Source organism: Miscanthus floridulus, chromosome 19 (assembly GCF_019320115.1).
Source record: "Miscanthus floridulus cultivar M001 chromosome 19, ASM1932011v1, whole genome shotgun sequence".
NCBI lineage: Eukaryota > Viridiplantae > Streptophyta > Magnoliopsida > Poales > Poaceae > Miscanthus > Miscanthus floridulus.
The window spans coordinates 56160043-56173409 of NC_089598.1; the positions used below are offsets into that span (position 1 = coordinate 56160043).

At 47.2% G+C, this 13367-nt stretch overlaps 1 protein-coding gene across 1 annotated transcript; it reads right to left on the reverse strand.

Moving 5' to 3' along the window:
- LOC136528426 (protein PARALOG OF AIPP2-like) lies at positions 1-2886 on the reverse strand. Its single transcript, XM_066521381.1, has 3 exons — positions 2509-2886; positions 653-2279; positions 1-561 (listed from the first exon to the last, which is right to left on the reverse strand). Exons 1-3 carry the CDS (start codon positions 2824-2826, stop codon positions 311-313), a joined length of 2196 nt encoding a protein of 731 aa, XP_066377478.1. The 5' UTR covers positions 2827-2886; the 3' UTR covers positions 1-310.
- Positions 2887-13367: the final 10481 nt, after the last annotated feature.

Here is a 13367-nt window from a genome sequence, read left to right on the forward strand (position 1 = left end):
ACTTATATCCACCCACTAATAGCCAACATTTACAACCCAACCATGCTATGATGTGAGACCGATTCTGTGCTCAGGTGCACAAACCACACCTCAGTAGCCGGGAAATGTTCGGTTCCAGTACTGCAACCATGGTCATGGCATATTAAAGAGAATATTTTTTTAGTTGTTACAGTACTGATTAGACCTAGCAACTACACTGCAGAACAGCATTAACATGCCATAAAATGTACAACTTGTCCCTAGTTTGTGCTTTGAGGTATTCACAATGACCTGACAAGAAAGAATCCCAAACTTGTCTACAATGTACAATCTAACAGGAGGTACCAGTTTGATCCATCGGCCTGCCAGACAACGCCAAACTGATGGCTTCTTTAACAAAGTTACGCAAGCATTCTCTGCAAAAATCACTAATTGCTGACGAGTTCAGTTGTTTGACTTTGGGGCTGTGCTTGCAGACAGGTCTTGAGAGTGCAAGGGATTGTGATGGCGAATGCTCAAATCTGCAGGCAGCCAAGATGGAATGTGTTGCTGCCCGAGCAACTTCCTTGAATCTGTCAGAACCTGCATACCAAACAGTGGTTTATGAAATAAAAAATGTGAGCAAAACAGATGTTATGTTAGTGAACATAAGAATTGTAAAGGAATTTCTTACCATGTGTTTTGTCTATCTTGAGTAGTTTCAACTCACGAATGGCCAAAGAAGAAATCTCACTTTTTGCAATTTTACAGGTTGACCTGGACCTTTTGGATCCTTGATCATGGCATCTTTCTGAACTGTGTTTTCTCTTGCGCTCATGCCGGTCTGGACTAGAACTTTTCCTAACTTCAATGGTTGCAGCACTACCTTCAACACAAACAGCTGAAGATTCCTCAGGGTTTGCCATCATAGTGGATTGGCTCCCAGATCCAACACTAGGTCCTAACTGTAAGGATGAAGTCACAGCTGACTGGCCAGATGATGAACTGTACTTTTGTGGATGCAGCATGTCTGATTTGAGTTTTTCTGATCTGTGTGTGCTACAGGAAGATACTAATGATTGATCAACATGCCGATTGTGGGTTGATGAGGCAACTTTGTCATTAAGGCTTACCTGATTTATTCGATTCTGAAAAGAAACCATCCTCTCATGAACCGAGGCACGACTGTTCTCAGGCAAGCTATGGCATCCTCTAGAGTTATCCGCAGGTGGTGTATGTTCCACTTTTGTACCATGACCACAGATTGAATAATTTTGCTCACAAGACTTATTAGGCAGATTCACGTTCTTGTGTCCCACAATTGTATCAATTGGACTGTAAGAAGTCGATCTGTTCCCCATGGAAAATATGGGACTGCAGTTAAGGGAGGCAGGTGTGTTAGATATCTTCCTCCCACCAGATGATTTTGCCATCTCCAACCTTTTCCATGCCTTACGGGCATCACGAGTGTCCTTGTGCAAGACTTTTTTACTATGGCCCAGTGAGGTGCTAGTTTCCTCAGATAAGGGTGTTCGCAGCGGAACAGAAGCTGCAGCGGCGCCATTTCGAGAACTGGGAGTTACAGGCTCTGCATAACGCTGATGCTCAGTAGCAACAGAAGCAGAACCAGCCATATCCTTCTTTCTTCTGCCAGGCATATGCGGAGCAAACCCCACAGAACCATCACGCAGAGCAGCCCAGTTCTCCCGCAGCTCCCTTATGCGCTTATCAAGATTGCGAGAATTGCGCAATGTTCTAGCTCTCTCAACTTCAAGGCGAATGCGAGCATGATAGGCTGCAAGACCATTGTCTCGTCCCTGGGTCGATCTGGGACACTGAGATCCAGCTGAAGTACCCTGGGGTCGAATATCCTCAGGAACCCTCCTCCTAGAGATCCCAGCAATGGCAGCAAAATCATCATCCACAATGTCATAAATGGAAGGAACTGGGTCACCCATCGAGCCGCCACCACTCCACGCATCTGTCCTTTCCAGATCATGCTCCTCATCCACAACACCAGAAACCAAGGGGTCTGGAACTGGCTCAGCATCCGGAACATCGACGCCGATCTCAAATTCACCCTGATTCTCAGCCTGCCATCTCAACTGATCATCTCTGATCGTCCCGCAGTCCTTGCAGAACCAGTCCCCCTCCGGCACGGTTGTCCCCAGCCCTACGCAGTAAGTGTGCGCAGCTGAGTCGCAGAGCTCGCAGAGTAGCAGGAGCTCGTCGTCGCTGGAGCTGCTGCAAACGGTGCATATGGTGTTCACGTAAGGGTCTCCGCCCACTGTGCTGCTCCCGTTGCCCTGAGGATTGTATACCTGCGCAGCCAACACAGCACGTCAGTATTGTCCGGCGGAGAATTCATGGCGTCCTGACATGACATATTTGCAGGGCAGCGGAATACCATACAGTACGGAGTAATCAATGGCAAATTTGCTGGAATTCGCAGTCATGGACACGAGGATTTCTACTACACAGGCGCAGCTACGGAGATCCGATAGGTCCGGGGATTAGATTAGATTAGTTTAAGGGTACCAAGCTGCATACCTGGTTGCGCTCGGGGACGGAGACGATTCGCTCGTCGGGGAACCGGCCGGCGACGGGCGGGCGGCGGATGGTGCGGAAGCGGGCCTTGCAGAAGGGGCAGCGGGACTCGACGCGGGACCAGGCCATGATGCAGACGAAGCAAAAGAAATGGGCGCAGCAGTCCAGCTCGCCGCGGATGGCCCGCCGGCCGTCGACGTAGCAGATACCGCACATCTTCTCCGCGCCCTCCGCCTCCGCCTCGTCGTCCATCTTCGCCTTGCCTTTGGATGACTTGCACGGCGGAGGTGGCGAGGAGTCGACGTCGGCGAGCGCAGCCATGTGGGATGTGGTGGTGGGTCGGGCGCGTCGGAGCGGAGGAGGAGATGGCGTTGGACCATGGGCTTAGTAGTGGGTCATAAGTATTTGGGCTCAACCGTCGGGGCCAGACACGGAGTTGTGTTGGGTTTGGGCTCGGATTTTGGAACGTGGTTTGTGCTTCTTGAGGTTCATTGTTGAGACGCAGATTTGTTTGCGTTTGACCAAGCTCATGTCACTTTTTTTTAAGGAGAAAAAAAAGGAGTGCAGGTATTGGAGTGAAAACACCTCAATTGAAGTTTTGCAAAGCCATCTTAGCCTGTCTTGCTAATTTTATGAGTTTGTCCCTTGCGTTGCATATCAGTATATCACTACAGTCATAAAGTGATAATAAATCAAGTTGCATATCACTACAATCAGTACAATAACATCACTATTTTGACATCTCAGTAGCTGAGCCATATTTTTGACTTACTGAATCTTAGTGTTATTGAATTTATGCATGTGCGTTACAACAGGAACAAAAAATAATATCGTGATAATTCAAGTTTGCAATATTTTATTTTTAACATGATGTTTGCAATATTTTGTTTGTAGCCAATCGTCACTGTTACATGAGTGTTCATGAAACACGGACAATTAGCACAGTTTTTATGTGAAATCAAAGCAACTAGTTTATATCACAATAACCATGTTTACTACAACTATCTATTCTTCCTTGTCTTATGTGTGATACACTCGGATAGTCTTGTAGTCCTGCTCAGACTAAAAATCTCTTAAATTTCTACTGTAAGCCAATAGCTGGATCAAAAAGTCCTTCATAGGCCACGAACCGGCAAAATACTTCACAACCTTCCTGCTATTGTGCTGCTGGCATATTTGGAAACGGAGAAACAATGCTGTGTTTAGGACTGACAGAACTGCGCTAGCTGCTTTATTGGGGCTTCCTATTATTTTTCATTCCGCTAGTGTTTAGGTATCGCCGTACGTGGCTTCCTACTACTCTTCACTTTACTGACATACAAGTCATGCTATGTCCTAGTACCTTCGGGTTGCTTTCTTATACATCTAATAAAGATTAGAAGATACCTCCGTTTATTTAGTTTGTCAAGTTTCTAAATGGTGTACAATAACTATAATCTTTAACGGGTTCCATATAGCAGAGAAGGCGTGCAGCTCGAGTTGTCCAGAATGCGGGCGGTGCGTGGAAGTCCTTGTCGTGACGGTTACGCCTCGGGTGTGACCCCGCGCTAGCCGACACGGGCACACGGCCTCAGAGGAGAATGGAGAAAATAGACCCCTGACGGAGCCTGACGCCCTGCCTGGCTGTCAGGCTCTCGGGGCATGCTTGGCTTGTATCTGGGCATTTCAGTTGACTGTGACCTACCATTTACGGTCGGCAAAATTATCTGTTCAGTCATACTCTAATTTCATAGGCATTGTAATTCACATAAAAAAAAATTCATAGACCTTATTTAGTTCCAAAAAGTTTTCTCAAATAGTGCTACAGTAGCCATCACATCGAATCTTATGATACGTGCATGGAACATTAAATTTAAACGAAAAAAAACTAATTGCACAGTTTGGTTGGAAATCACGAGACAAACGTTTTGAGCATAATTAATCCATGATTGAATACTAATTGCCAAATAAAAACGAAAGTGCTACAGTAGCCAAATTCCCAAATTTCACCGAACTAAACACAACCATAGCTTTTTTTGGTTGAAGCCTGATATCTTGCCTCTGTGAATGGAAGAGCAGGCATCTTTTGGTTTAGCAAGTTCCTGTGTTTAAATAAATATTGAGTTCGTCACATCTTTCTTGATCCTCGAGCCTTGAGCCTTGAGTAGAGGAAAGAGATTAGTACATTTATTATATGTCCAGGCAGATTGACTGAGAAGCCAGACGACCGATTTCTATCACCTTGTGGCAGGCAAGTGACACAGGCAAGTGCTTCCCAGGCAAATATCTCAGAGTTCCAACCAAATACATTCTAGGTAGGCTAGAGGCAAGGTTGCAGGCCAGGCATTTTAGCCCAGGGCTTCATCCAAACATGCCTGGCCTGCACCCGAGGCGTCCCAGGTGCCTAACAGATTCCGAGATATATTCTTGACGTCGACCCCGGCCGATGCCAAGACCAGGATGTGCATGGTGGCACTTGCTCCGCAGTTATGCCCTGGGATCGGGAGCTTCTTTAGCCCAGTCGAGGCACGAGTGACTAATACAAAGACTTAGCCTCTCAGGTCGTTTCCTAGGCGCCAAGGCCTTTTCCCGAACTGGCCCTTAGGAGGCCCACCAAGACATTCGCTAATGGCCCGGAGAGTACGCCCGAGCGTACACGACAAGTGTAGCCCTCGAGCCACTGACTAATTAGGGAAATCATTAGGGGTTAATCACACTGTCATGGTGCTTGTCCATGGGTTTAATCTACCCATTTGTTTGACATTCAACTAATATCTAAGGGCATCTAGAGTGCATGAAATAAGGGGTCCATAAGGTGTTTGAGGTCGATCATATATACACTACACGAGGTGAACTTAAGGAGGCTTTAGGTCAGTCTAAATGGGATGTCACGAAAGTTTTATGGAAATTAAATGAGACGACGTATCAGAAAAATCACTATTTTACCTGTATCGAGAAAGAGAGTATCAGAGTTTCATGGACACGAAGAGTCGGCGTCATTTCCCACGCGTTGGAAAACGCATGAATCCTGCACTGAGCGGGTTCCTTTCATTTCATGGGGCTTTTACATTTTTACCATTATTAAGATTGTCGCTCATCCGATTATCACTCTTAGGATGACACTTACAACTTTACCACATGAGAGAAGTTTGAGTTCTTAATTTATCACATTTGCGCATGTGGTAAGCCACGCCAGCCCAACACGCTGGCGCCTAGTCAACATGGACACGTGAAATATCCTTGCTACCCTTGTCTTGCTCCTCTCTCTCCCTCTCCGATAGCCGGGTCCCGCAACACATGTCACTGCCAGGTGGGCCCCACATCTCCTGCCCATGGCCATGGTTGCACCGTTCATGTAGAGGAAAGGGGGCCTCGGCGTGGGAGAGGGTAGCCGGCCAGGGGCTCCTCGATCGGTCAGACGGTGGCGCTAGCAGGCCACGCTGCCCCGCGGGGCTCGCCCGTGGTAGCCAGACAGGCTCGGCTCGGCCGGCTTGGCGATGGCGGCAGCCAGCTCCTCTGCTCGCGGTGGTGGAACGCAAGGCGCGGCGGAGCATCGCCGAAAGACGGTGGCACAGGCGCTAGGGGGCTCTGCCAGGCATGCGGGTGGCACAGGGGCGCGGAGCTCGACACGTCAAACTCTGCTGGGTGGATCTCGCCGACGAACGGCGGCCAGAGACGGCGAACAATGCGGCTGGGCGGCTCAGGTAAAGGCGGCGGCTTCGGCGAGCTACCGCGCACAGAAGAGAGGGAGAGGGAGGATGAGAGCGATACTAGAGGCTTCCTCACCTTGGTACGGAGATCGTGGGCCGGTTCTCATCGACGTGGATGCGGCCACTACGGAGATCGCCGCCGGCGGGATCTCTATGGACGGCGGCTGCATGCGGGAGCTAGGGAGCACTAGGGCTATGGGCGGCTAGGATTTCTGAGGCGGCGCGGCACACTGGGGAGCCTCGATTTGTAGGCAAGGCCAACCTCGGGCGCGCGTGGGCCTAGGAGATACGAGCGGTGGCGGCGGTGGCATCATCCGCTTCGTGCGGAGGTTGGGGACGACGTCCATCATCGCTGACGCGTAGCTCTTCTTCCCGCTGCCGTGCTTGAGGTTCATGGACCAGGACCCTCAGTAGGTGTAGGTGCCGGAGCCGTCCATGAACCCGTCCTTGAACTCGCCCTCGTAGGTGGTGCCTAAGCCTAGGCAAAATACCCGATACCCATTACCCGTACCCGAATTACCCGAACCTGGACCCGAATTACCCGAACCCGAGGTACCCGATCCCAAATTCGGATAGCGATTTTGATTACCCGAAATTAGTTTGGGTAATTCGGGTAATATCTCCCAGTACCCAAACTACCCGAACTACCCAAAGATTTGTTTTTGTCTTTGTATTTATCATGTGTTTTAGCTGAACCATTTAACTTATCACTTTATTAGAATATAATTCTCTCTATTTGAATGATTGACTGTAATATATTATTCTCTACAAATTGCTATTGAAATTCTATACAAATTGCTGCTGAAATTATGTATAGATCGCTACTGAAATTTAGTGTAGTTTGTTGTTTTCTATAAATTTGGGTATATCGGGTAATACCCGAACCCGAATTATCGGGTACCCGAATTTGCGGGTAGTGTTTTTTCGGAGGTAATATCGGGTAGCAATTTTCATTACCCGAATTTTGAATTACCCGAATTACCCGACCCGAAAAAATCGGGTAACCCGAACGCCCAGGCTTAGTGGCGCCCGACGGCCAGGAGAACTTGCCCCGCCCCGTGGCCTTGCTGTGCCGCCACTCCCCCTCGTACATGCACCCGTCGGTCCACAGGCACTTGCCGGCCCCGTGCGGCGCGCCGCCGCGTCATTGGCCCGTGTAGACGTCGCCGTTGGGGAGGCCGCGTTCCATGTGCCCATGCACATGCTCGCAGTCGTCGCCGCCAGCCGACGAGGAGGACGACGCCGAGGAGGATGCCGTCTCGGAGTCGTCCGCGGCCAACATCGGGATACCCGACGCCTGCCCACGGGATGTGGATGCTGCACCTTGCGCATCGGCGCCTCCCAGTCCCACGCCATGGCACGGGTGTGCTTGTGCATTGAACGCCCCCGCCTGTCCCGGCGGCCAAGCCTTTCTTCTGAGCCTTCCTGTTCGTCGGCGCTGACGCCGGCACCGCCGCTCGAGGTCCTCGCTTGGTACCTTGGCTCGGCGCGCGTCGCTGTGCTTGGCCGCGGATCTAGCATTATCGGAGGCCGCGCGCGCTGCCTCCACGGCAGCATTGTCATGCGCATCGTCTAGAAGACGGAGTTGACGAGTGGGGCCCACCTGGTAGTGACATGTGCTGCAGGACCCCGCTGTCGGAGATGGAGACAGAGGAGCAAGGCTGGGGTAAAAGGACATTTCATGTGCCCATGCTGACTGGACGCCAACGTGTCGGGCTGGCGTGGCTTGCCACATATGTAAAAGTGGTAAATTAAAAACTCAAACTTCTCTCGTGTGGTAAAGTTATAAGAGTGATAATCGGAACAATCCAATGGTAAAAATATAAAAGCCCCTCGTTTCATCCCATCCCGTGCGGCCTGCTGCAGTCTACGGACTCGTCGCGTGTGTGCGGCTCCGCGGCAGCGACTGCTTGGCGTTGCGGCCGTGTCTTCCCCGGCGGCGGCGGTCCTTCTGCGGCGGCGGAAGCCCTCGTGGCCACGAGTTCGCACCCGGAGGTGCCTCCAGGTGGCGGACCCGCGCGTCTCCAAGCCCGCGGCGGCGACGATGTTTAGCGGCAACCCCCTGCAACATGGCTGAGCGGCGAGCACGGCCTTGGCCTGGCGTCGCGGCCACCGTGCCCGTGGGTGGCGACCAACTCTCGCCCAGGCGGCCCCGTGCCCGCGGCCAGGCAGCCTTGCGCCGCTGCCGGCTCCTCACGCCGCGGCCGGGCTTGCTCCACGGCAGTGACGGGAAGCTCAGATCGAATTTTCTACTAGTGTGTCAGACTTTCTGCGTCTAGTTGTGTCATTCTCATCCTGAGTTACTTTTGGTTTTGGTGAAGATAAATCTGTGCCATTCTCTGTGTGTATTACTTTTCCTGAAGTTAATTTTGGTGAAGATGATACTGCGCATTCCACAGTTTTCAATTTTAGTTGCGTCTAGTGAGAGCTCATCATGAATTACTTTTCTGAAAATTTCTCGGCCCGTTCGCTGGTTGATTTCTAAGCTAGTTTAGGCTGGCTGATGCTGTTTTGGTGTGAGAAAAAAATACTGATGCTGTTTTGGTGTGAGAAAAAAATACTATTAGCTGGCTGGTTTAGGCTGGCTAAAACTAACAAACAAACTGAATGTGAATGCTGCAGCCTGTAGTGTGGAAATAGCTATGTGAATGTGAGTGTGTCAATCGAATACTGAAGATAATTACTGAAATATATTTTTTCATTTATTTAGAATAATATCAAATGGCTCACAGTTCATATGGCATACTTGATCGTGACACAAAGTAGAAATTAAATGTTGCAGCTAGCCTATAAAACCGTGAAATAAAACTATACATTGGGAGGGCCTGTTTTATACTCAGTTTTCAATCCTGTCATGTCTCGAAAACAGTGATATGAAACCTGTCATTGAGACCGGTCAGCGCAGAAAACTTGAGAACCGACCTCGAGCTAAAGGTGCTACAACTGTTGTCTCTCACATATCACTCTATTGGCATGTGGGCTCCACCTTAACGCCGCTGAAGGCCTCAAACACTTCGGACGCTCGGAGTGTGAGAATTTTACAGGCATTAAGGATGAGCGTTCTAGGACGACCTTAAACGTTATAGCGTCGATCCAAAGCCAAAAGATCTTAGGGACGGATCGTAACTTCGAGACTCAACCGTAAAAAATAAAAGTACACATGGAAGCATTCGTTTCTCTACTGCATGGCAGTGCATTTTTTATTTGCAAATAGGACCAGTTAATGATCAGTTGTGGCATTTAGCGTACTCCTTCCGTTCAAGAGAGAGGAAATGAGGCATGCTGGATGTTATAAACTTCTTAGGTCTCCAAACACGACGATTTCCATTCTACGTACTAGTTCTGTTTTTCCGATCCCCGAATTCCCTTCTTCGCCTACCCCGCTACCTGCTAACACAAGGCTTTCTTAGACCTCGTTCGTTTGGCTGTAAGGCAGGTGGAAAAGTACGGTTAGCTAATTGTTTACACCAAATTTAGGAGAAGAGTGCGAAAACTAGCAGACTTTCAGAATTATGTCCACCAAGGAGTCGATAGAGTAAAAATTGATATCTGCCGGATCAAATACAACACTGGATCCATTCTCTTCGGATGATATCAGCACATAACGATAACAGGATATGATTGGCACCAAAAAGATACATATTGGACTCTACAAAAGGGGAAAGATTAGAGTCCAAGTTATCTTAAATTAGGAATATTTTCGTTATACCAAAGATTGTATTGAGTCATACTCGAGTAAGGTTCATGTTTAGACTCCGGGTATAAATACCAAACTTCGGCTATTGTAAAAAATCAATCAATCAAATATAAAGTCAATTATTTTTTTCGGCTCCGGTCACCCCTTAGGAGTAGGAGTAGAGTAGATCTCGACGAGTTCTTCAGCGAGTACGGTTGCATCGATCCGGTCGACCTCCACTGCTTGTCTGTAAGTACCGTCATGGTTTATACCTCTGTTCGTATGGCTAGGGATGAAAACGGTACGGATATTTTCCGACCGTATTCGAAACCGAATCCGTTTAGAGGGGTTGAGATCTGTCCATATCCGAGTCCGGATATCCAACATCCGATACCATATCCGTATCCGAATACTCAAATCGCATATTTATGATGTCGATATCCAATCGTATCCTATCCGACATAGTTGACACTATCCGTATTCGAATTCGAATCCGGACAGAAATATGAAAACAAATGTGATATCGATTATATCCGTCCGTATCCGATCCGTTTTCATCCCTACGTATGGCTGCATCGATCCGGTCGACCCCCACTGCGACTCTGGTATAGGCTAGTTATCGATTCTTGTCTAATTCAAGTATGGCCTGTGTGATTCTACCTCACACCCCACTGCTTGAATTAGATCAAGGTCAAGTTATCGGCTCTACCTTGGTATGACAGTCTTTGGTAGATTCATTAAGTTACCGTTATTGCTTATTACTTTTATTGTTTATCTAAATATAGCAATATCACTCTGTCCGATTGAGATTGATCTGAATCGGCCTTATATCTTGTTTAACTCATCGTTTGCTAATATAAAACTAATATAATCTACATCTTAAACGATGAGTTATGTTCTTCATCGACTGTTTTACGTCAATCTTAATCGTGCATAACGTGCGGTTAAGGCATGTCCGATCTTGAGTAGATCTATTAGTTAATGAAAATCGTTTCATGGCCCGTCATCAGGGCCTGTGGGATTCCGCCTCTTATCCCACTGTTGATACCGTGAAGTGGGGATCGTTAGTTAGTAGACCCGCTCCTAAGAAGGTATGACCTTAATTATGCGCTATGCCTGAATCGGCTGTTTAGTCGATATCGAATGCTTTCACGAACAGTTCACATTACGAGATCATTGGAGTAGAGATAAGTTGAAAGATGTGTTAGCCCTATGATCTTGTTATGGTATTACGGTCTGCATAATTCTGCCTCATGCCCTACTGATATTAGTAATAAGTTAGGGTCGTTGAGTATATTGTTGTTTCTACGGCCTGTATGATTCTGCCTCATGCCCCACTGGTCATGGCGATAGATGAGATCTAACATATTCATTAGATTTACCTTTATTAAATGATTAAGAGGTGTTGAGTTGTTTCTTTAAATAAAATGAGTTCAGTTACTTGTAATCATTGGCTCAGTATAAACCAATCATCATTGATATCTTATTACCATTGATTAATATTTACTTAAATAATATTTATCCTGAATAATAATCGATCCTTCTTATACAACCCCATGAGTTTTAATCGATTCATTTTTGTAAATATGCTGGGATCGACTATTTAGTCGATTTCCTCTCATATCGGCTCTCAGAGCCGCATATTCGGGACTGTCTAGCAACACCGACATGTTCCGCCCTTAATTACTAATAAGCTTTCTCCCCTTGTCAATTGCAGTGTCAAATTGACTGGCATGTCTCGAAAGGATTGCGTAGGATCGACCACCCTTGCACTGAAGCCAAGCGGATCTGCTCCATCGAGCGGACTCTTCCGGCATGCTGCATGTGTCCTCGGCACAGATGCAAAAATTCTGTGTCGACACACATTTGGGACCCCATAATCATCATGGTGGCTCACAAGAACGACAACATCCTTATGGTACACTATGAAGACCTACCTGATGAGGATAGGGATACCATTGGCAAGACTACAGAAGAATTTTAGAAGAAGTGTTTGTTGTCCTACACCAAAACACATGACAATACAATTATTCAAAAATTTCCACTACCAAGAGTTCTACTACACGGGTAGACAGATACAGTTGAAGCTAAAGACAGGCGTTTCTTTACAGAAGCCATAGACAAATCTGTTCGTGATGCCATATCAAGCCGCAATGAAGCTTTCATTGACGCATTTCACAACGCCATAAAAGAAGCGATTTATGGGATTCCAGTTGGTCAGGTTGGATCGACTTGTTACAACATTCTAGATCCGTCGACTCAAGGGACTAATCAAGTCAGTACCAGCCATCAAGAAGCAGTACCAGCTGGTAATGGTGATGTCTAGACACTTCAAGGTTTATCTGAACAAACTCCAGGCACTGCTATGAATCAGGTATAGTACAATCCTACACCGTCAATACAACATATACAACAGTTGATGGGACAAAGTCAGAACCAGATGATCAATTTTGGCACATCAGGCCACATACCGTTGTTGGCTCAAAAAATAGCACCATCAATTCAAAAGATCCATAGAGATATAGATCCTTATGTCTATAATCAGAGACTTCAAGCAGCAAGCCAGCAAAGAACCCAACAGATTGAGATTCCACAAGGCTATCACTATGGCATGGATTATAACACCCTCCACATGATGCCAAATCCAGGATATCAAGGCATGCAAGATTTCAATCCACAGATGGATCAGCAAGTACCGAGAAATCCAAATCCGCAAGCTGATGAGTTGCTGTTGAAGGTGACCGAGATGATGAAGAATCAGTTTGGTTTAAAGCTAAAGGGTCTGACCTTTTCATACAAATGTCCATATTCAGAATGGTATAATTTGGTCGCTCTTCCTACAAATTATAGGCTCCTAGAGTTCGCCAAGTTCACTGGTCAAGACAGTACAAGCACAATAGAACATGTCAGTCGATATCTTACACAATTGGGTGAAGCATCAGTTGAGAATGCCCATCGGGTTCATTTCTTCTCCTTATCCCTATCAGGGCCAGCCTTCACTTGGTTCTCGTCACTACTAGTCAACTCTATTGCCAATTGGGCTGACCTAGAGAAGAGGTTTCATACATATTTTTACACTAGGACTGGAGAAAAGAAGATCACCGATCTAACGACCATGAGACAGAGGACTAATGAATCAGACACTGAGTTTCTTCAGAGATTCTGAGAGACTAGGAATTTGTGCTTCTTATTGAGTTTGGCCGATGATCAGCTAGCTGCTTTAGCTGTCTAAGGAATGCTGCCAATATGGAAGAAAAAGCTGCTAGGACAAGAATTTAATAACTTGGGTTAATTGGCTCAATGAGTAGTAGTGCTCAACAGCCAATTCTAGAGTATGCGCAGAGACACTCGATTCTAGAACAATACCACTATAGCCGAAGCTTATGATCCAAACTCAGCAGATGACGGCTATGAAAACGAAGAAGAGGAGGTTGCTATAGCTTAATGGAATTAGAGCAAGAAGACAGTAATGGTGCCAAATCCTTGGGGAAGAGGAG